At 36.6% G+C, this 22,828-nt stretch overlaps 1 protein-coding gene across 2 annotated transcripts; it reads left to right on the forward strand.

Moving 5' to 3' along the window:
• Positions 1-1,528: 1,528 nt before the first annotated feature.
• On the forward strand, positions 1,529-18,409 carry LOC113824923 (uncharacterized). Of its 2 annotated transcripts, none has more exons than XM_027377692.2 (5): positions 1,529-1,664; positions 11,824-12,207; positions 12,883-13,047; positions 14,950-15,085; positions 15,617-18,409. In XM_027377692.2, exons 2-5 carry the CDS (start codon positions 11,824-11,826, stop codon positions 16,918-16,920), a joined length of 1,989 nt encoding a protein of 662 aa, XP_027233493.1. In that variant the 5' UTR covers positions 1,529-1,664; the 3' UTR covers positions 16,921-18,409. The 2 variants fall into 2 exon arrangements, with proteins under 2 accessions (XP_027233493.1, XP_027233492.1); XM_027377691.2 differs by lacking the exon at positions 1,529-1,664 and adding an exon at positions 10,203-10,338.
• The last annotated feature ends 4,419 nt before the right edge of the window (positions 18,410-22,828 follow it).

Raw genomic sequence — 22,828 nt, forward strand, 5'->3', positions numbered from 1 at the left:
CGGATGTGTGATATAATCTTATCTATTAATCAAATGCAAATTTTATTTAGATAAAAAAATGTATAAAAATTGATAAATATAAATACATAACTATTACCTATAACTATTACGCATTAAGCTTTACTAATCATAAATACTTAAATATTCAATATCCTGAATTCAGTGTGAAATACATTATTATTGTTCATTCCTACAATGGTCAATCTATAGATATATATATGATTAGTTCTATTTTCATACTTTAAACTCATAAGGAAAAAAATGAGATTCCCATATATACAATGAAAAAAAGGCATCCAATGAAGCCATGATCAGTTTTACATTTGTGGTCAACTGATCTGAAAAGAACAATGCCGAGATACTGAAAGATACAGTTGATATTAGCATAACAAAAGATATCTAATCTGTGCAATGAAATAAAATGGCCTAATGTTACATAAATGCGCCCGCTGTAATACAAGGTTCCGAGCGTATTCCAATAAGATATTATTTGTAGATCTCTCCCTGGAGAATTATTGTCATAAAGATTCGACCCAAACTCCACATTTCATTTTGTGAGATTATTCCAATATTAGACCTTGGAATATATAGAAAAGTTAATGGCCTTTACTAGAGCGCTAAACGCAGCGTCACCAGCGGTCGCTAACTAGTCTTTCTAATTATTTTTTCTCTTGATTATTGTTTTTCTACATCATTGTTTTGCCTAGTGACGTTTCCACTTAAAATATTCTCTATTTCACTGAATAGTAGGCATGTTTTCCATTTGAAAGAACGAGGAGTTTAAAAGCAAGAGATAAAATGTTCATCATATGATGATTTAAGATTTAAAGGAAAACCTTTTTAATTCTCATAATCTCCTTTCGTTTGCAATTAATCTCAAGGTATATTGTTATGGAAATTACAGAAACAGAAGCCGTAAAAAAAACAATCCCTCTGATAAAATATTAAGCAGAGGTCTTGACCAACGCCTGCATTCGAATGATAGTCTCTCTCCTACGGTACGCAAACGACACTATTGCCATGGCGAAAGTCTAGCCGTTTATGGAGTTAGATTGGGAAAGCAAGAAAAAAATTCTGGACAAGACAGTTTCTTGCTTAAAAAGCCTTTAGTTACCCCGGGAAATGGTAGTTTTCTGTAAATCTTTCTAACTCATTGTAAGTAGCATGATCCTTTTGAGAACATAAATGGAGGTTTTAGGTTTAATGAACTTCAAGAGAGGATAATGATATGTGGTGTTACAGAAGTCCATTTATAACAATGTTTTTGCATGGTGGTGACGAAAAGCCCGCCAGACCCAAGTGCTGCGCGATTGGCTGGCCGCAAGGTGGAGCGAGATTCAGGCAGTGATTGACTCCTTGAATGTGTGGCTAACTGGCGGTGTGTATGAGAAGGGATTCACGGCGCAGGATTCTGTTGTTCCCTCAATGGAAAAGTGACTGTGTTATCTTGTGTTTAATAATATACCAAAGTTGTGCGTGTGCGTGGGGTGACCGCCTTTCCCCGACGTGACTTGTTTTTGTCAATAAACTGGATTGCTACCTGCCTGTTTTCACATCCCCGGTAATGTTACTCAGTGCCCTGTGTGTGTGTGTGAACAATTGTCAGAGGCAGATCACCGAACCCAGTATAACAGACGGTAAAGGAGTGCAGCATCCTGACATGGGTGAGTTGTGTGAGACAATACTTCTTGTCGGTGTGTATGATTTACCTACTTGAGAAAAGTACTCCCTCAATTGGGCGTCAGGAAAGGGTTACGTGACAATATATATTATTTCTTTATCAACTTTTTCTCTCCTTTATTTCACTGACGGAGAAGATGAAAAGTACGTGATGGCATATTGAGAAGTACATCGTTAGCTTTTCAATATTCACGCACTTATGAGTTTATGGACGACCTAATTATGAAATAAATAACGAAATAATTTTGTTCCAAGGCTGAAGCATGGTCTCTCCTCGTAGAAGGATCTGTGTGAATACTTCATTTATTTTCTGAACCAGTCATTTAGCGATGGAAAACGACAATTATCACATATAACAGCATTAATTATATAACAAAATAATATATTTGCAAGGTGGAGTAGATGTGTGCTTTCTATCGGTTATATCTCGGGTCATATGAAGATAATTAACTTACCTTTGAAAAATCATTGAACTTCGACTTCTGTCATCTTTCCCTTTGACCCTGAGGCTGCTTGCCCAGGACTTTGCTTCGCTGACTCTCCGTCCAGATTACCCGACCCTGGACACCGTTGAACAGAATGATCCAGGAGCGCCCAAGGTCTATATAAGTACAGGTCTCGTCACTTCGGAGTTCTGCGCAGCTTTGGGTGATAAGGCCTATGACGTCACTAGGAGTAGACTGGGTGGGGAGATAATAGAAAACGGTAGCAAATGAGCAAATAATGAAGTAGTTTTTGATGCCGACACGTTGAACGATTTGCATAGTAGACAGATTTTACAGGCGATGATTATCAGCGATTATTTGTAGGTCTGTATCACATATTTTACGTGAATTCAGGTTTGTAATTCTCATTCTGAAGCTTAGGTATGGTTTAACAGAGAAGTTAAATAAACAAAGAAGACTTGGCATATTTAAACGAATATATTATAAAACAAATTATACAACCAACGCACTGCATAAAATCGAATGACGTCACAATAGCTTTTGTATGTAAACATTGACAGTTGCAGGTAACCACAAGATATTGATGGGTAATTTTTGCATAGTGGACAGATTTTACAGGCGATGATTATCAGCGATTATTTGTAGGTCTGTATCACATATTTTACGTGAATTCAGGTTTGTAATTCTCATTCTGAAGCTTAGATATGGTTTAACAGAGAAGTAAAACAAACAAAGAAGACATGGCATATTTAAATGAATTTATTATAAAACAAATTATACAACCAACGCACTGCATAAAATCGAATGACGTCACAATAGCTTTTGTATGTAAACATTGACAGTTGCAGGTAACCACAAGATATTGATGGGTAATTTTATGGTCCTTTATTGGTGTTGTCAAAGGATGATTTTGTGTTTGTCAGTTGCAGGCAAGTTATTTAACTTACTTGCATTAAAGGACTTACAAACCCTATGCACCGTGTAAAATAAAGACACCGGTATGATAAAAAAGTGAATGTTTACATACACTGTCCCTCTAGTTTGGGGGCTGCTTGTCCTTTTCTTACGGTCTTTCTTGTTCTTTACCTTGCCTGACTCTCCGTCCAGACTACCTCCTGTTGCATCCCGGTGATCTTTCGATTACTAACGGCAAATGGTTCGGCCGTCTATTGAGTAGCAGACAAGTCCATCGCTAGCTTTTCAATGTTCCCGCATTTTTAGTTTATGGATGACCCAGATTTAGAATAAACAACGAAATCTTACTTTCGGGGTGAAGCATGGTTCTCGCCCCGTAGAGTTTAACACGTGGTGCAAAACGACAACAGATCCGCGATAGGTTACATGAAGATATTAACTTATCTTTGGAAAATCACTGATCTTCGACATCTTGCTGTCTTCCCCTTTGGCCTGGGAGCTGCTTCGTCGGAATCTTGGTCATTACCGCCTATTTAATGTCGTCCTTTTGAACTCTTGACGGAGAAAATGAAAAAGACCGCGAACGACAAATGGTTATCCCGCATGTTGCGTAACTGACAAATTTTAAGTACATCGTTAGATTTTTCAATATTCACGCATTTACTAGTTTGTGAATGACCCAATTATATGATAAAATAATCTTGCTCTAAGGGTGAAGTATGGTTCTCGCCCAATAGAGTTTAACCTGGAACATTGCTAACTCGTAATTGTGATCGAAAACGACTGCAGATTCACACATATTAATTGCTGGACGAAAATAATGTACTTGCAAGATGGGATGGGTGTGTGAAGCGGGAAAATTACCTCTCTTCATGTCCTTTCCTGCTATCGGGGACAGGAGAGTCGCGATCTGTATATGAAGGTATTATGAACTTTCTGTGGGTATATCTTGCTATCTTTCCTTTTTCTGGGAGCCGCTAGCCTTGTACTCTCCGCCGGACTCTTCGTCACGACCGCCTGTTCCATGTCGACCTTTTGAACACTGACGGAGAAAATTATAAGAAATGGACCAGCTATGATACAGAAAAATGTACAAACATCATAACTGCCCATAAAGAAGGTCACAGAATCTAGACTGATTCCATCGATGGGCGGAAAGAGGAAACAAGCCTACGTTTATTGATCCTTTAAATCCTGATGACCATCCACCTGGTCTTGTTAAGATTTCAACTGACTGCATATACCCAGAATGTTGCCAAATCCTTGCAAAAGGCAATCTGGAGGATGTGCGCCCACATAAGTTGGCAGGAGTACCTCCAACAAGGTTTCATAAGTCAAGGTAGATGCACTTATCATCAGCAAAGTCTACTATGAAGAAAAAGACCCAAGTTTAAGTGAGTAATTGTAGGTCAGTGGTTCTTAGCCTTATATATATATATATATATATATATATATATATATATATATACATATATATATATATATATATAAATATATAATATATATATATACATATATACATATATACATATATACATACATATATATATATATATATATATATATATATATATATATATATATATATATATATATATATATATATTATATAAAGTGTGTTATGGAGTATGAATCACATTGTTATCAAGCTTGTTATTTGACCATGCTTATTATTGAACAAATATGAGTAGAGACTAATAAATATACCTAAATGGAAGTCCTGTTCTGTGGCTTTTTCACCTAATCAGATCGTGGTTTTGTGCAAGATTTTATTGGAAATGTATTGCCAAGCCCTTCAGCCTTCTGAAGACTGCCTACGCTGCCTGAACGGGAAAGAATGCTTGTCGTCGCCATCAGCTGTCTCTTTTTTAGCACGTTACCACCGGTGTGCCCCACAGTTACAGAAAACATCTGTCCAATAATCATCATCTGCTGTGCTACAAAATGGAAGTAGCTAGTTGTTACAGGAGCAGAGCCAACGCCAATAGAGGTATGTCATGGGGTTATGGCAGAGAGACCAGATCTTCGCATTTCACGAGGAAGATGACCTATTTATTCAACAGGTTCATCTGACTGAGACTGGAAAGAAGACTACTGGGGTTATTGCAGATGCCATGTGCTTGTTTTATTGACTCATTATGTGGAAAGACAGCTTAGTTTTGACTTGGTGATGATGGGTACAAGTTTTTGATCAAGTGTGGATATAGAGACAAATGTGGAGACACTTTGTGACATTGTTGGAGATCCTTTACCCACTCATGCTTTTCGGGGTGTGACACGGTAAAGGTAGTGTGTTCGAGAATCTTAAAAAGAAAGATAAATAGAAACTCTTAGCAAGTTGGGCTACAATGAAGAACAAATTCTGAATGTAGTTCGTGAAGCTCCCGAATTTATTGCTGCTTGTTGTGGATTCTACTTGAAGAGGATATGGCATCACTTTGATATGTGGTTTGATATAGGAAAATTTCGTCAAAGAAGCTGAACCTTCAACACCGGCTCTAAGAGGCCTTCCACTGACGACTGAAGCATTTGAAAACCACGTCACAAAAGGCAAGTCACAAGCAGCCATCTGGAATGTGTTCGCAATCCACTAGATTTACACCCAATCGGGCAAGGATAACCATATGCTGCAATAAATCAGTAGTATAGCACCTGACATGTCTTTTGCTTCAGTAGACGTGCTGATGCTGATCATGCGTGGATGTTCTTCCTCGCAACCATGCTCAACATCCCTCTTTATCCGCGTTTCAGCGCATTTATCATGTTCATTTTTTGGTATGAGTTGCGGAGGTGAGAACAGTAGAAACCAGAGAACTACACAGTAGAAGATAATGATTATCAAAATGATTTTAAATAGACTTTCGAGTGTTGGATACTAGAGACTGCATATAATTTATATGAGAAATCTAATTATTGCGCGATTTTCAATATTTTGTACCCCGTGATATTGCAATTTACTCTTTTCATTTTATAGTTGTATGAAAATAATACAGTGATTTGTGCTTTGAAGTAATGAGGTAAATAATTGCAAATTCACAATGTTAACTTACGAATTGTTCATTGCAGCCTCCATTTGACTAGAGCACATTGCAATTGATAGCAGCAGCCCGCTCCACCAGTAGTTACCAGTGGTTATCTCGAACTTTTGCTTGCTAACCCCGGGTGATTGAAAGGCAATGGTCACCTCAATCCCTCGTTCCACCAACATCTTGCTCCCGTTTACCGACGAAACTTACAACTTCGGACAACCAATCACGACTCTATTGTTTTTATTTTTACATGTGTGATTGTTTTGTATATGGTGAAGAGTAAAATCGTGAAAGTGAAACCATGGGCAAGATATATATTGTGTGTTTGTATATATGTGTATATATGTGTATATATGTATATATATGTATATATATATATATATATATATATATATATATATATATACAAGTATATGTACATATATGTGGATGCGTGTGTGTATAAATGTGTATGTATATGTATATGTATGTATGTATATATAAATATATATATACATTATATATATATATATATATATATATATATATATATATATATATATATATATATATATATATATTGTGTGTATGTGTGCATCCACATATGTCCCACGTGTGAGTGTGCTAAAAAATGTTGTACAATTTGAGAGGCGTTCGTTAGTGTCAAAATCGAATAATACGCAGCCAGGGTCGGATTTCTGTATAGGCCTACATAGGCTATGAACCAGGAGCCCTAAGCAGTGGGTCATCTGTCAACACAAAAAAGACTATAGTTATGAGTTAGAAAATGAAAATAAATCTACAGCAATCAAATCAATCTGTATTTTTACTTATTCTTTTCCTAGTTGAGATCTTTGAAAAATATTGACCACCCTATTGCTTCACCGGGACATTTTAGACTCAAAAAGGCCAATTGTTGAGAAGCATGTTTTGATCTGCGGATTAGTGTGCGCATTCGAGTCGTGTGTATTTCTCAGCGAAAACATACGTGCGGATTGTGTGTGTTTATGAGTCGCACATGGCTACACCTCCATTAAATTGAATTGACTTCCTCTGAATCTATCGAGGACCTTTCAAATCTTGAAAACTCTGCAAACTGTTTGGACAACTAGTTTTAATGGGGACCTCTCTATTACCTAAATTTGTTGTAAATATATTTTTTAAATGCCTTGAGTAAATGTTTTTTTCCTGATATTAGAAGAAGGCGATCGACAATAATGCAATATCCAAACAAAGGAACAAGGCAACATCAACATGCCATTAACTATGAAGGTGCTGGCAGCCATTAAAAATATGGAATATACATTTTTTAGGCCAATACAAAATGTATGTGAATTTATAAATGTTCTTTACATTTAGACTATTTGTAACATTCGGTCGGTTTGTTAGAATTGTGTGAGGCCCGACCCAAAGAATATTCGTATACTTGACATGCATAATTAAATAAATAAAAGCATATTTATCTGGCTAGACATGAATATCAACCCGGTAAATAGATGGTTAAATGTATATCTATGAGAGATATAGACAGATATGCCTTTATTTTTGCATCTGCACTCATGAAAATTCATTGGGTCGCGGATTATATCTGTCTGCACAGTGTACATTCCTATTGTTTACATGTGTCTATAATACTGGTTTACTTCTGTGCTGAATCCTTTTTGACTTCATGGTTTACCTCATAAATAGTGTTTATTTTGTCGTCCGGCGGCTTTTTACATGCACAACGATTAGACTGCATTGAGACATCTAAACAGTTGAAATTTTAATAAATTACACAAAGTCGACATGAAACCAAGTCTTCAAGGAATGCTGCATTACAATTAGATAAATGAAGCCGATGGCAGTGCTGTCATTGCGAAGGGAGGACTAGACAATAAGATTTAAGTTGAGAGCCAGAAGTTGCCCTTCTGATCAGCCAAGGTCTTCCATTGGGGAGCGGGGAACCGGGGACATGGTCGGCCTGCCTCTTGCAACCACGTCACATCATATGAGCCTTGGAGAGATGAGGCAAACGCTTAACTCAAATAATACGTTCAAACGAATGTATTATGCATATATAGTCATCGCACTTTCTTGAAATGCACAGATCGTTGTAAATTACTGCATTTAAGCATTTACCAATTTAATGGGAAACTAGTGCCTGACTGTCTTATCAAATCGACTGTCTATTAGTTGGGACAATTGAGAGCATGCCTTCATTATTATTACGTTTATTGTGATTTTGTTATTGACACTAAAGCATATTTTCATATATCTAATAAATTCTTCAACAAGGAACTGTCCACGTTCCCAACGTAGTTGACTTTTTAAAAATGGCAAGAAATATACATCTGCAAAATATTGCGCGGCCCAGATTAAGAACCACTGATCTAGAATAATACAGGACCCGTCAAATTTATTTTCGTTTATACTAAACCTATCGAAACGTGAAAGACAAATTCGTTATAGAGGGATATAAACTTTTAACAGCATAACTGATAATATGCGTTGAACTGTAGAGCATATAGATTTTTTTCTTCATTGAGACAACTGACAAGACTAAATTGCCTTTACAACTCACAAAGTATACATGAAGAAAGCATGATACCTTGAGCAAATCATTCACCATGACAGATGGTCATCATATCTGCATATCCCAAAACTTATCCTTTAGCTATTTCTGTTTATTGACCATATCCTTCTTCCCTCTCTTTCTCTTCTACTTCGCACTCTGCTTCCTCCTGGCCTCCCCACACTTTCTCCCTCCCTCCCATCTAGTCTTGATACCAGGAAAGGGGCTTGGGTATGCAGTCGTCGACGAGCACCTGGGTTTAGGGCCAAGGCTTTTCGCGCTCTGTCGAGCCTATCTCAACATGTGATGGTTGTGTGTTGTCTTGGTCTACGTTACCAGGGTAAATTCCCTTCGAGGGAGTATGATTCATGCTCTTTTGGACAACTGCATTAACAGCCAAGGCCCCTTTCTCTCCCCCTCCATATTCAGATCATCAACGGCACTGGTCCATATGACATGACCTATGTCTTGACATGATCTGTCGTCGGTGGATTGGGCCCTACCCAACCCTGTCTGTACACCTGTCGTCATAGTTCGGTCGTATGCAGGTAGACCTGTTTTCCTCAGCTCGTGACAATGTTGATAGGTTTTTGTCACAGGAGGCAACGCATTTCCTTTCTCCTACCTTTTGTCGAGCATCATATTCTGGGTGGTTCGGCTGATTTCTCTTTGATGGGAGTTCTTGCCAAGTCCTAGCCCTGGTTCCCCTACCTGGTCCGATGGTCCCATGGTCCTCGTCCACTCCCTACAGGGTCGGTGATAAAAGTGGCTCTATTCATTACTTTATGCGTGTAAAGACTGATGAGAAGGATGAATGTTGAGCCCTTGGTATTTTAATGTTAGATATAATACGTAGAGGCGAACAAAAGGCAAGTAAAGATAATATATCAAGTACCGATTGTAACATTCATCACAAGAAATATTTATGAATCTTGAAAAAAACTCGTCATGAATTAGAGGCCGAAAAAAGCATATGTTGTACTATTTAATTAGGATTTTTCTTTATTCAGCATGAACCGAGTGTCTGCACTCAAGAAACGGCGCATAAAAAATGGTACCTCTGAGCGACCATAAAATGTTGGCAACACTGATCTCATATAACAGTGCTGCCAATGTCGCGCGATATATTTCTCCATGATAATATATGCAGCCGATGTCTTTTTCCCGTTATATGTATGCAAAAGTTTGATATTAAATGTCGCAAGGCAAATTGGTATTCAACGGTACAAAATCACTTAATCTGGTAATCATTACCTGTCGTACGCAGTAATTCAGGAAACTTTTGTTTCGCTTTCTTAACTAAAACAGATTTGATCTGCATGAAGTTACATTATGTATTACATTGTATGAGTATGTAAAGTTAAATATATTATGTGAATAAAGCAGATCATTGTAAACAATCTTTTAAGATGGAAACATCAAACAGGTAACGAGTATAACGCATTTCCATATAATTTAAATAGCAGAGTTCCATAGGGCATATAAAGAGACAGAAAAAAATGAAACCCAAGAAATATTGACTGTTCTTGTTAACATCACGATTATATATAAATTTTAAAAGACTAAAAGGTTGGGATTCGAGCGCACATTATTGGAACAAAACAGATGCGGTCAAGCTCCCACTGGAGGCAAAGGCTTGAGCCGCGTCCTCTTGTTTTATTAATTTTTATGTTACTTGGCTTTGATGCTCGCAGCCCTCACCGCGTCGTAATCAACTGTTGTGGAGAGTGTCAAGGTGAGCTTGAGTGAGACAAGACTTGCAGTCGTCTCGAAATTCGGTCGTGAGAGTTGAAAAGTTTCGGAGATGAGGTGAGTCTGTCGAGGATTTTACAAGAGCTGAAGGAGGAGGGATGTCGCGGCGCCGAGATGAGGGATGCCTTTCGGATGCTGTGGGGCGTGACACCTGCTCTCTTCCCCTCTTGCGAGCCTTTTGATGACTCTGAGTGAGTGGCCAAATGCCGCGGGAAGTTCTGAATGAAAATAAGGATGGGGAATAGGAAAAGGCCAGGACTGGACCAACTCGGGGATTACTATTGTTTGGGCGAGCGGGATCTGAGAGATACACGGGTCTTTACTGTGTTTCCTTAATCTTGCTTTTATTATCCTTATCAAAATAGTTTTTGTATTATTGCTTATTATTGCATAAGATGATCCTTGTGTTTTAATATAAGATAGGCCTACATGTTTTTGTTGTTTTTTTTTAAGGTGAAGATGCATTTGACAGGTTGGTGGTGATAATTATTTGATAATAGCAGTTTTGTGATTGTAGTTGTTTTAAGATAATTAGCAAGTTAGGATGATAACTATTTTGTCAGCTGACAGGCTATGATTTTTTATAAGAATATGACATTGCTATTTTGACATAATACCTTCAGCCACTCATTGAAAACCTTTCAAGTGCATCTTTGCCTTAATAAAAATAAATAAATAAATATAGTGCTACTGGCAAATAGTAGATTCAGATCTGATTTTATTTTTTATGTATTTTCACTGTTGTACAACTTTTTGGAATAGCAATTCAGAGACTATCTTCTTATGAAATGTTAATTGTAGTTAGCTTTGCAAATTGTATAATGTCAATGTTGAAAATTGTAAATTTTTCATTTGTAAAATTCATAGCGGAACACATTATTCATCAGTGCTCCATATCTGTATGAATTTTTAATGTACCATTTTTAGTTGTGCCACATTATTTAAAGTTTTGTTTCTTTTGAATGCATATAATGTCATACTGTTAATTTCTATTTTTTGACAGATATCAGTTAAGTAAATTTAATAAAATGTCACACCAGATGTCAAGATTGTTATATGTTTTTGATTTCCATTATATATAGTTTATATTTTCTTTAAAAAAACATGATCAAGGAAATTTAACATTATGAGATACCATATATTTTTTGTATATTTATCAAAATTGATAGAAATCTTATATTATGTTTAAAGGTTTTTTGTTTATCAAATCTCAGTTTGCCAAAATAATGATCGGATGTATTTCAAATATCAGTATGCAGATAGGATCAAATTAGTTAAGGAAGAGTTTTTCCTTTATTTATCAATAAAAATGTATACTTATATGTAGAGTATTTTCTGTTTTTGATTGTCAGTTTTTTTGTTTTAATGATTTCATTGTTCAGGTGCCAAATGGATAATGTCTCATAATGGTTTAGATAGAAATGTGATATTAATTTCAATGTTTCTGAGCAACCTTGTGTGTTTACAGATGGAGTGGAACAGTCGACAGCAGATCCTGCAAAAATGGCAGCCCTTTGGCTTGCAACAACAGATGCAGCAAATACAACAGCAACAGATTCAACAGCATCAGTTACAAACTCAACACCAACAGCACCATCCACAACAACCACAGCAGCAACAGCAACCTCATCAACAACCACCACCTCCTCCACATGTACAGCCTGCTCAGGTGCAGCAACAGCAGCAGCAACCACAGCCAATGCCACAGCAGTTACAGCAACCTCAGCTACAACAACCACAGCAGAGTCATAAAATACCAAGAACTGGGGGCTCTGCAACACCTCACTGTCTGGTGTGCAATGTTCATCTTGGAATGTTTGCAAAAGGAGGGATGGAAGTCTTTTCTGATAAGGTAATTTTATTTTGATTTGATTAATATTATTTTACTGTTTTAGCAACTCAAAAAAAAAAAAAAAAAAAAAAAAAAAAAAAAATATATATATATATATATATATATATATATATATATATATGTATGTATGTATGTATGTATATATATATATATATATATATATATATATATATATATATATATATATATATATATATATATATATATATATATATATATATATATATATACATATATAAATAAATAAATAAAATATATATATATATGTAATATATAATATATCATATTATATATAATATACAACGTATATATATAAATATATAATATATAATATATATAAAGTATAATATATATATATATATAAATATATATATTATATATATATATATATATATATATATATATATATATATATATATATATATATATATATATATATATATATATATATATATATGTCTTTGTATCAGCTTATTGAATTACCAATCTTTATAAACATATTCATGATAGCTGCTTATATGAAATTTGAATTTTTGTAAAATAAATCTATAACTGGATTTGAGATCTGACTAATATCTGTCAGATAGAAATAAACTTTATTAGGTAGTTGGTCTCAGTGAGATCGAAAGCTAATGCTTCATATCCACCTTCTAAAACAGCCATTTCTCAACTTAGGTTACAACCTCTTTTGGGAAGATGCAGATCCACAACGTCTTAGGCTCTATTGTGAACCAGGAACTCAATGCTGCTTCCATCCATTCGAGCATTGTTTGCAAGAAGTGTTTTAAACTCCTGGATGACATTGATGCCCTGGAGGGACAGTTGGTTAACATGAAACAGGTACAGAAGTAGTTATGTGGTATTAGTAATTCTTAACCCCTTCCTGCTGGGTGGCATGTATGCAAATGCCATGGCTGTTGCAAACCAAGTAGTGCGTGGCATTATGTCACGACCATACCCATGTCATCAGCTCATTGGATAGAGCTTATTTTTCTCTGATAATAGTGATATCAGTTGTATAGTGAAACTTTTAGGTAATAGCACCTAAGATGAAGGTGAACCTTAACTTTTTTTTTTATGTGAAAATGTAAGCTTTTAGGTGTCTAATGTTGCCCGTAAACTATCAGACAAGCCAGGTGCTAACAGGGGAAACTGTTGATACGAACCAACAACCCTGCATTAATGGCCCACAAGCCAAATTTTTAACCTGAGGCTCATGGGTTAAGTTTTGAATTATTTGTTAGAACAATTTTGGTTTTAATGTGTTGACACAGGCTATAGCATGTACTGATATGCCATGTGCAAAGTGAATTTGGTTTATTCAGTTTGTTTATACATACATGGCTCTGCAAGTGTATTGTCAGTAAGTCAATTACGACTACTACCTATTTCACCTGTTTACCCATTTCCTTGATTTTTTAAAATATTTTTTATTTTCCATTCTTTTAGTATTGCTAATAATATAACAATAATATCAATAATGTTAAAAAAATCATTAATATGCATAGTATTAGAAAAAAAAATCCTGAAATTTCAAGGAGAGGGGAAATCAGGTAAAGTCAATAGGTTTACCAATTCACTCCATAGTGGCTGAGCACTAGCGGAGCCATCTATGTTATAAACATTTCACAAAAGAAAACTAAAGTGAACATTACATTTTACCAGTAGGGCTGGCTGCTTTTCCATAGCAGCATTTCTGCTGTTTTCTAACCATTAGATGATAAAGAAAATGGATATGAACAATAGAATTGAACCATACACAATCACAAACGGATGAATATTAGAGTACAGTAACAGTGCATTGGATCAGATTCTGATGGTTATAGGATTTCATCTGTTACTTTCTTGTTCATTGCACTGCATAAATCAGTATACAGTAAATACATTATTAAGCCAATAATGCAACAACATTCAACAACATAAATTGCTCCTGCACCTCTTTTTAGAAAACATATTAGATGTATGACATGAAAATGTGACATTGAATCTGTAAACTTGATATCATAGTGAGTGTGTTGCAGGGCTGAAGGTTTAAAGTCACTCTATAGGACTGTGGCTCTGCCTTTGGTGATGCTCAGTTGGAAGACCCAGCTGAAGTGACATTGGGGGAAATTTCCGCTATGATGGCATTCAGTCTGTGAGATCATACCAGTTCATAACAGGATAGTTTCATAAATTTTTATGTTTGATTTACCTTAACATAGGAAAGTAAAGGATTTGTAAGATCTAAACTTTATTTTTACATCAAGAGAAACAGTAAATAGTTTTAAAGAACTTTGTTTGGGATTTCTAAATGAAGTGCTAGACTTTTTAATACACAATTAACACATTTTCAAGTGTTAAAGAGCTGAATGTTAAAAAAGATTGTTTCATCTAAAAGATTGTATTAATTGCCTGTCATTAACCCCAAAGGAAATGAAAGGGCTAGAATTTTATGTGAGATAATTGATACCCAACAGTTTAGTCTTTCTGGCTGGCTTTGTGTTAATCAGCTGGCCTACCCGCTTGCTGAGTGATTGAATTATGTTGCGTATACGCAAAATATATGATTACATCATAACAGCTATAATCGTACGAGTCACGGAAGGGTTAAGTGGCTGTCCTTTTACAGTTGGAAGGAAAGATGTGCAGAAAAGAGATTAATTAAAGTGTAGGCTTCAACTTGGAAGAATGAAATGAATTAAGATAATGAAAGGTCCATTTGTCCTCTTTAATTTGTGACTGTCATCTTTACCATTTCAGGTGGTATCAAGTAAGTATACAATGACTTTGGCCTTAGTGAAGAAAGGGCTGGTAGGGAAAGCAGTATTAGAAGAACCATCCAGACAACCTCCTCCTCCTCCAAAAGAGAAAAAGATTGTGAAAACCACTTCACCAGGTATGAATATGGATAAGAGTATGTTTTTTTTCTTATCATCGTGGAATTCTAGATCAGATTTAATATTAAAAATACAAAATACAATATCCTCTTCAGTCATAGCATGCAACTTTTGAGATATTATTTGGGTGAACCTTATGATGTTTGGCTCCATAGTGGCTTGGAAAAGGTGAAATTTATGAGTGGTATTGGTTCAATAGCATGTAGTTATTTTTAAAAATATATTTATATATTTAAACATTGATTGTATGTTGGCATTAATTTCTTTATTTATATTGTTTAAGAGTAAATATTAGAATGATGAACTGAAAATCAGATTCTCTTGATTACCAGGAAATTTTATACCAGTAGAATGCTAGCTCTGGTATTTTTATTTCTGGAAGTAGGTAAAAGCATCCCCTGTTCGAGATACTGATTTATTGGAAGAAGTCAAAAATACAAGTTTTAACTTTTGTTTCTCTTGTAAAGTCAAAAGTACTACTTCTATGTTGTTATTTTTCTGTGTATTAAGATTATTAACTCATATTCCAGCCAAAGGACCCAAACCCAAGGGAACTGGTAGGAGAGGTCGGCCTCCCAAAGTTGGTAGACCTCGGAAATCTGGAAACTTGTCAGTGAAAGCAGGGAAGTTGGTTGTGAAGGGAGTGGATGAGAGTTTGGCACCAGAGGTTGAGCTCAAGGAAGAGCATGGGGACTTTGATGATGAGGAGAAGACAGACCAGGACCACGAGGAGGCAGAGGAAACAGATGATGAAAATACCCCTCTTAGCTGTACTATGTGTGACAAAGAATTTTCGTCCAGGACTATACTTGCCAGACACATTGAAACACATGGCTTAACTAGTGACTCCCTTAAGTGTGACATATGTGAGAAAAGTTTCCTGACAGCTGATAGTTTGGTGAAGCACAAAAAGTTACACAAAGGCAAGAAAAAGAATATTAAAAGAAAAGCAAGCTGTCATGCATTTGACATAACTCATATAAAGCAGTTCAAGTGTCGTCAGTGCAGTAAAGTGTTCACAACCAAAAGTAAAGCGGAAGATCATGAAAGAACTCATACAGGAGAAAAACCCTTTGAGTGTGACATTTGTGGAACATGTTTCCGTCAGAAAAGCAATCTTTCTTCACATAAGAGAGTAACACATTTGCAAGAGAGAAGATACAAGTGTGAACTGTGTGACAAAGCTTTTAAATGGAAACGTTTGTTGAATGGACATACCATGAGCATTCACACAGGGGAACGTCCCTATAAATGTGAGTTTTGTGAAGCTGGTTTTGTGTATCAGCAGCATTATAAAAAGCATATGAGAATACATACAGGAGAAAAACCATTTAAATGTGAAGTGTGTGGAAAAGCCTTCAATTCATCCAATAACTGTAGAGCTCACATGTTCACACACTCTGATAAAAAGCCCTATGAGTGTACTTTATGTGGTGCTGGATTTATGCGGAAGCCCCTTGTATTAGCTCACATAAAACAGCATGGCCACATGGAAAATCTAGAAGGTTATGTAAAAGCAAATGCTCCAATAACATCAGCAACGGCTGGGGAAGGCAGCAGTGGGGCCAATAACCTCAGAAGCCCCATGCCTGGAATAGTGCGTAAAAGAAAGTTCAACAGAGAACCTACCCACACAACAACCATGCATTTACCTCAAGGTCCTCCTCAGCCAGCCCACAATGGCATGGAGGAAACTATACCACATTTTGTCATCCCAACAAATGATAACCGAGAACAGCCTGGTGCAGGAGAAACAATGGGGTACATGTTTAGTACATTTCAAAGTCAGGGCACTGTAGGGCACTATGCACCTTTAAATCTGGGTCAGTGGTAGTAAGAAGTAACAGTATTTGATCTTCTCTATCAAAATGCTCGCAAGATTATACCTTTTGTAGATTGATATGATCATAGGGGCTGGAATGTACTAGTTTGGTGGTCTACAGTTTCAAGATATTCATTTTTCAAGATTTTTAAAAGACCTAGATACGTTTTAAAATGTATCTCAACAGAATCTGATCACATCTCACTTAGAAAGTACCTGATGCATGGTACCCCTCCATATTTTCCCTTTCATTTTTACATTGGATTTCCTGGGTTAGTATAATGCAGTATGAGGAAGAAAAAATACTATTCAATCTATGGACTAAGTTTATCAATAATTGAGTAGATCTGCTATTAAGCAGAAGTAATTGGTGGAATCTTCACTGCAATAATCTCACTTTCAAATAATTGTAATACTGAATATATACTGTAAATATTTATACCATGATTTGAATAATGCAAGTGCCATACTTCCAGAATAGTGTTAAAATATCTGTTTACAGTTGCCAAGAATTCATAGTTTTATATGTTTTCTGTATATTCTTGAATGTACTATCAATTTATTCAGTTTTCTCTTGGTTTACCTCATTTATTTCAGATAAAATTCAGTCAAATTTATGTGTTTTTTAACTGGTGATATTGTAGCTATGTTAGTGTAAGCGTTTATTGTAGTAAGGGTACAGAATATGACAATTTTATTTAATTTTTTATGAATCATCTTGTATATAGTCATAAACAATATTTTCTGACATTTTGTCTTATTAAATAATATTTTTGGTCTGGAAGAGCTGCTGGTGAAGATATATAGTAATAAGTATATAATTGGCCTACATTACTTAAATCTCTGTCACTTCCTTTTTCATTTTATCAACAGAAGATCTGATGCAGCATTTAATGACAATATGATGCATTACTTTTCTCAGTAAGATAGGATAAGGTTTAGCTTTGTTTGGAAGGACTGTTGGACAGGCTATGGGATATAAGATTTGCCCATGCCTGCAATTCATGAAGATATGCTTTGGCCTATTGTTAAGCCAGATTTTGGCCCTGAAAAAGGTTAGATGGTTCAGGTACTTTTGGCATTAATTGAGTGCAGCTAGGAGTTTTTAAGCAAAAAGAGAAAAAAAATATATAATATGCAGAGAGTAGAGGGTGATAATAGAGAGAGCAATCTCAATTCATATGTTCTTGCTTCATTGGGAGCAAGACTTTTATTAATCTCTAATCCTTCTTTTCTTCTGTCATTCATTTGAATCATTCATTCTTGTATATCTTTTTCTACAGTTTCCCTGATGAAAGAGAATTTAAAGTTCTGTAATCATATATTTATCGTTGCCATAAATTTTTATTACAAACATGCTTTAACAGCATTTCATTTCCAGATAAAGATGTATTTAAAGATTATAGGTTCATGAAAAGAAGTATAAAAGTTCAAAAAAGTAATTTTTATAAGAACTTCAAGTCTGTGTAAACCAGATAAATATAAAATATGAAGACTTCAAGCATTCTTTCTTTAAAACCTTTTGAAATGATGAATATACACAAAGACTATTGATAATATATGTGAGGTTTAGGTCTGGGTGGAAGATCATGTTACTTTGTTGGTGTTTGCAAGTGTGGTAGATGAGGCTGCATCTACCACTTGGACTTGGACTGTATCTCTTTGGGGAGTAATTGTGTGGATGAGAGTTTCCACAGGTATGGCTGGATGCTGGAGATGAAGTTGGAGTTCTGCAGGAGAGCCAGAGAGGCTCCTCGTTGGCAAATGATTGAGCAATCCTTGCATTGCTGCTTCTTGTAGTGGTGCTCCTGGAGGATCAAGGGTTGCTGATCTCAGCCCGGATTTTGGAGCTTAAGTACTCTGAAACTGTGTCAACTATCCAGGAACAAAGGGAGTCTGCAGTCCAATGAAAGAGCCATTAGGTATCCGTGTGAGCCAGCCAGGTTTTGGCAGTGAATCATGAGAAGCACCTGCTGGTGAGAGAGTGAGGACAAGACTGTGGACCTGGTGTGACCCAACCTGGGAAGTATGCTGTGCTGCAGGTTGCAGGATGTGGCTTCTACACAAGTATGATGGAGAGAAGCAATGGAAAATGTACTAAATTTATGGTTAGTACCCTCCGAATACTTTATTCATTATTGTCGTAGGAGGGCTTAGGAGACGGAGATTGAGGCCTAATGTAGGGGATCACCCCAACCTTGGGCCTCAGTCTTTGCCTCAACTAATTTTGTTTGATCTTTTCTTCTCTCCTTTCCTCTTCTGTATCTTCTTCATCTCCTTCTATCTCATTCCTAAGGTGTGAGAGCTGTGCTGCAAGGGTGAAAGGCTGGCTTTGTGTCAGTCATGAACAGCCTCCGGGAGCTATGGGCACGATATTCCCTTGGTTAATTGCCTAGCCCTTACCCCTTATGGGGTCCCTGAGGGATACACCATTTCTCATCCCCATTTTATTTTATTTTCGGCTTCAAAATATTTTGGCATTAGTGGGTTAATACCCTCTCCTTGATGCTTACTGACAACTCTGTCCATTCCCAAACACTCATCCAGGTTATTACTCAACCTCCAGAAAACACCCTTTCCTGCACAGTCCACTTCAGTATCTATCCCCTCTTCCATTTTTACTACTATTCATCCTTATTGCCCTCCCCCCCACAGAACTACTCCACTTCACACCACCCCATCTTCATCTCGCCCTTGTCCTTCTACTGCCTCTACCTCTGCAAACCTTTTGAGTACTTTCTTTCGCCAATCTAAGTGGGATTGATTCTCTTTCAGAGAATACCCCTCTCCTTCAAAAGCGCCTCTAAAAACAAGTAGGCAAGGTTACCTTTTGCAGTTAGTCTGATCGTTCATGCCTTGTCACAGTTACCTCTGAATACCAAGCTCATGCCCTATCTACCCTAACTGACCTCACTGGCAAACCCGTTCCTGCCAAACCTGACCCCTCTCTCAATACTTGTACTGGAACTGTTTCTATCCCCCCAAATACTTGTCCTACATACAACAAGGACTGGGCTGACTGTGAAAATGACCTACTTACCTGCCTTGCTAATTATAAAGCAGTGACAGTACAGCATTACACTATTCCTCCCAGAGGCCAGCGTAAGTCCTATGCCAATATTGCCAAGATAAGCTTATGTAGACATGATCTTCCCCATAAAGTTTATATTGGTGCATTGTCCTACCATGTCCGACCATATTGTCCCCTTCCTTGTCAGTGTCAGAAATGTCGGTGTTCTAGCCACCCAGCCAGACACTATCACTCCACAGCCCACTGCCCTTTATGTGCCCAACCTGGTCATGACCGTTCAAATTGCCTTGCTCAGTCATGTACATGTGCCAATTGTGGGGACTCCCATAATGTATTTTATAGGAGCTGCACAGTGACAAGGTTTTTCTCTCTCAACTTACTCAAAAACAGTCCTTCACTCTGCTCCCCTACCATCTTCACATGATGTTTCTGCATCTCCCCCAGTATCTCTTCCCTATATCCTAAATAATCCTATGTCTACTCACCCTATCCCCCAGTCAAATTCGTTTTCCAGTCTAAATCCAGATACTCTAATCTCAACCACTTCCCTGATATCGGCAACCTAAATGTTCCACTCCACCCTCTCCTAAATCTAAATCCAGATACTCTAATCTCTACCACTTCCCTGATATCGGCAACCTAAATGTTCCACTCCACCCTCTCCTACACCTTTCTCTTCTGCTCTTCAGATACCTATCTCCTCTTCCCCTCCTCATAAGAAAACCATTGTTTCTCAGTCCTCTTCAACCCAACTCCCCTACAGAAACCCTTGAAGACATCCAAAACTTCCTAAAGGGAACACTCTCCTCCCTCATCCAAACCCCAAACCCACTGTTCCTACTCCATCTATGTTTAAAGTATTTGCAGATATCCATCCTCCTCCTTCTTAAGTTCCCTCTTCCTCCCACAACCTCCCAACATAGCCCATCCTCTTTACTGCTCCCATGTGAATACTCACATGAATCCCCTCTATCACAAGTGTCTTTCTCCAGACCCCTCCCCTCCAGAAATCTTTATAATTCACCACCTTTCCCAGTCCCCATTTCTCATCCTCTGATTTTTCTTCTCCTACTTTTCCAACAGCCAGCTCTGTTTTCCTTGAACAACGTACCTATTCTTTCCCCAGTCACAGATACAATGCAGTTCACTCAATCACTCTACCCCCTTAACCTTTCCCATTTTGCTAATTCTTTCTCTACGTCATTTACTTCCCTCTTTTCCCTTTCCATTACCAAACTTTCCTGTAACACCCTATAATCTTTAACTTCTAACCCTCCCCTCCTCTCCCTGGATTCTTCTACTTTTCCAACAGCCATCTCTATTTTACTTGAACATTGTTCCTTTACCTTCCCCAGTCACAGATACACTGTAATTCACTCAATCGCCTTACCTCCTTAACCGTCCCTTTTCTACTAATCTCTGCTCAAGTTTACTTACTCCCCTCTTTTCTCTTTTTACTACCATACTATCCTATAATGCTCTCTAATTTTTGACATCTAACACATTTTGTTCTAATCTTTAACTCCTCTTTACTCTTTCCGACACAAAACTTTACCATTGTGCTATATGACCTTGTGTAGCACATTTATTTGTTTCAAACATTAAGCATTAAACATTATGGTTAGTAGTTGCTGGTGATAGCCCTTACTTCCCAGGCATTAGTAGTTCTATATAGGATATAAAGTTCCTAATATAATGAAATGAGTTTATTGGTGAGGTCACTGCTATTAGGTATCAGGTAAAGTTCCTATGCATGGTACTGATTATAGAAACACAGATGATCACATAACTGAACATAAAGAATATTTGACAAAGGTGAATGAATATATTAGGAGAAGAGTTTAACTAATAAAACAGGAAAGATACAGTAAAGCATCCTAATATATAAACTTCTAAGGTTTGTGTTTAGTGACAGCCTTAGTTTAATATATTATGAAAACATTTAATATCATCTTGATTTCATATAAGATCTCATATGAACCTCAAAATAAAGAAATGTTTCGTAAAAGCCAGTAAAAATTTACCAAAATATGATGTCTTATAATTGTTTATAAAACCTGATATATATTTTATAAAGGAATTATAGAAACTAGTCCATTCTTGTAGCAGTTTTTTGTCAGCTCTTGAAGAATGGATATCAAAATAGGTGTTCTGCAATATTCTCAAAGTAATACTAACTAGGGTTCTGCAGAAGGAATAAGATAAAGATACTAAACTATTCAGAACTGGTGTTAATTAGACTAATAAAGTTGGTCTAACACCTACTTAATACTGGTATTTAGTCAGCTTGGCGATAACAGCACGACAACTACCTTAAACCCTACTTGAAACAAATCTGTGCTTGTTGCATTATAAATCCTATTCGGAGAATTATTATATCATAAACTGCGAATACTAGTAATTCTAGTTTTCTAAGACCAGCATTTTCTATCAGGCATCACAGGGAGTCATCTTCATGCAGCAGGCCTGCTTGTGATCCTTATCTGGTGGGCTGTCTTGAAATAATTTATTTATTTCATTTTCAGGCTGTGAAGTAGCTCAGTCATTAGGCAATTGTGCCATTAAGAAGTTCAGTTGTTAGTTGCCCCTAGCAACAGTTATAGTTATAGTTAGATTATATTGTTAGGTAGTTATGTTGTTTGGTAATTCAGTTGTGCAGTTGTGTGGTAGTTAAATTGTAAGCTGCCTGGGCCGTGAAGTCATTAGGTTGTTAAGTCATTGGGTAGTTATTATTAGTTTGTCAGGTCAGTGAACAGTTAAATCATTAGGTTGTTAAGTTATCAGGTAGTTACAGTAATCCAAAATACATACTATAAATGATTTCAGACAGTTTATCAGTAAGGAACTTGTGCACGTTTTTTTCTATTATGATTATTTACCAATATAGAG

This window comes from Penaeus vannamei, chromosome 30, assembly GCF_042767895.1.
Source record: "Penaeus vannamei isolate JL-2024 chromosome 30, ASM4276789v1, whole genome shotgun sequence".
Taxonomy (NCBI): Eukaryota; Metazoa; Arthropoda; class Malacostraca; order Decapoda; family Penaeidae; genus Penaeus; species Penaeus vannamei.

What these genes read in the sequence shown, in the direction of transcription:
- LOC113824923 (XM_027377692.2), top strand. Translation starts at nt 11,824, where the DNA reads ATGGAGTGGAACAGTCGACAGCAGATCCTGCAAAAATGGCAGCCCTTT. An exon ending in TGGAAGTCTTTTCTGATAAG is followed by an intron (nt 12,208 to 12,882) that starts GTAATTTTATTT and finishes TTCTCAACTTAG; the next exon opens with GTTACAACCTCTTTTGGGAA. An exon ending in AGTTGGTTAACATGAAACAG is followed by an intron (nt 13,048 to 14,949) that starts GTACAGAAGTAG and finishes TTACCATTTCAG; the next exon opens with GTGGTATCAAGTAAGTATAC.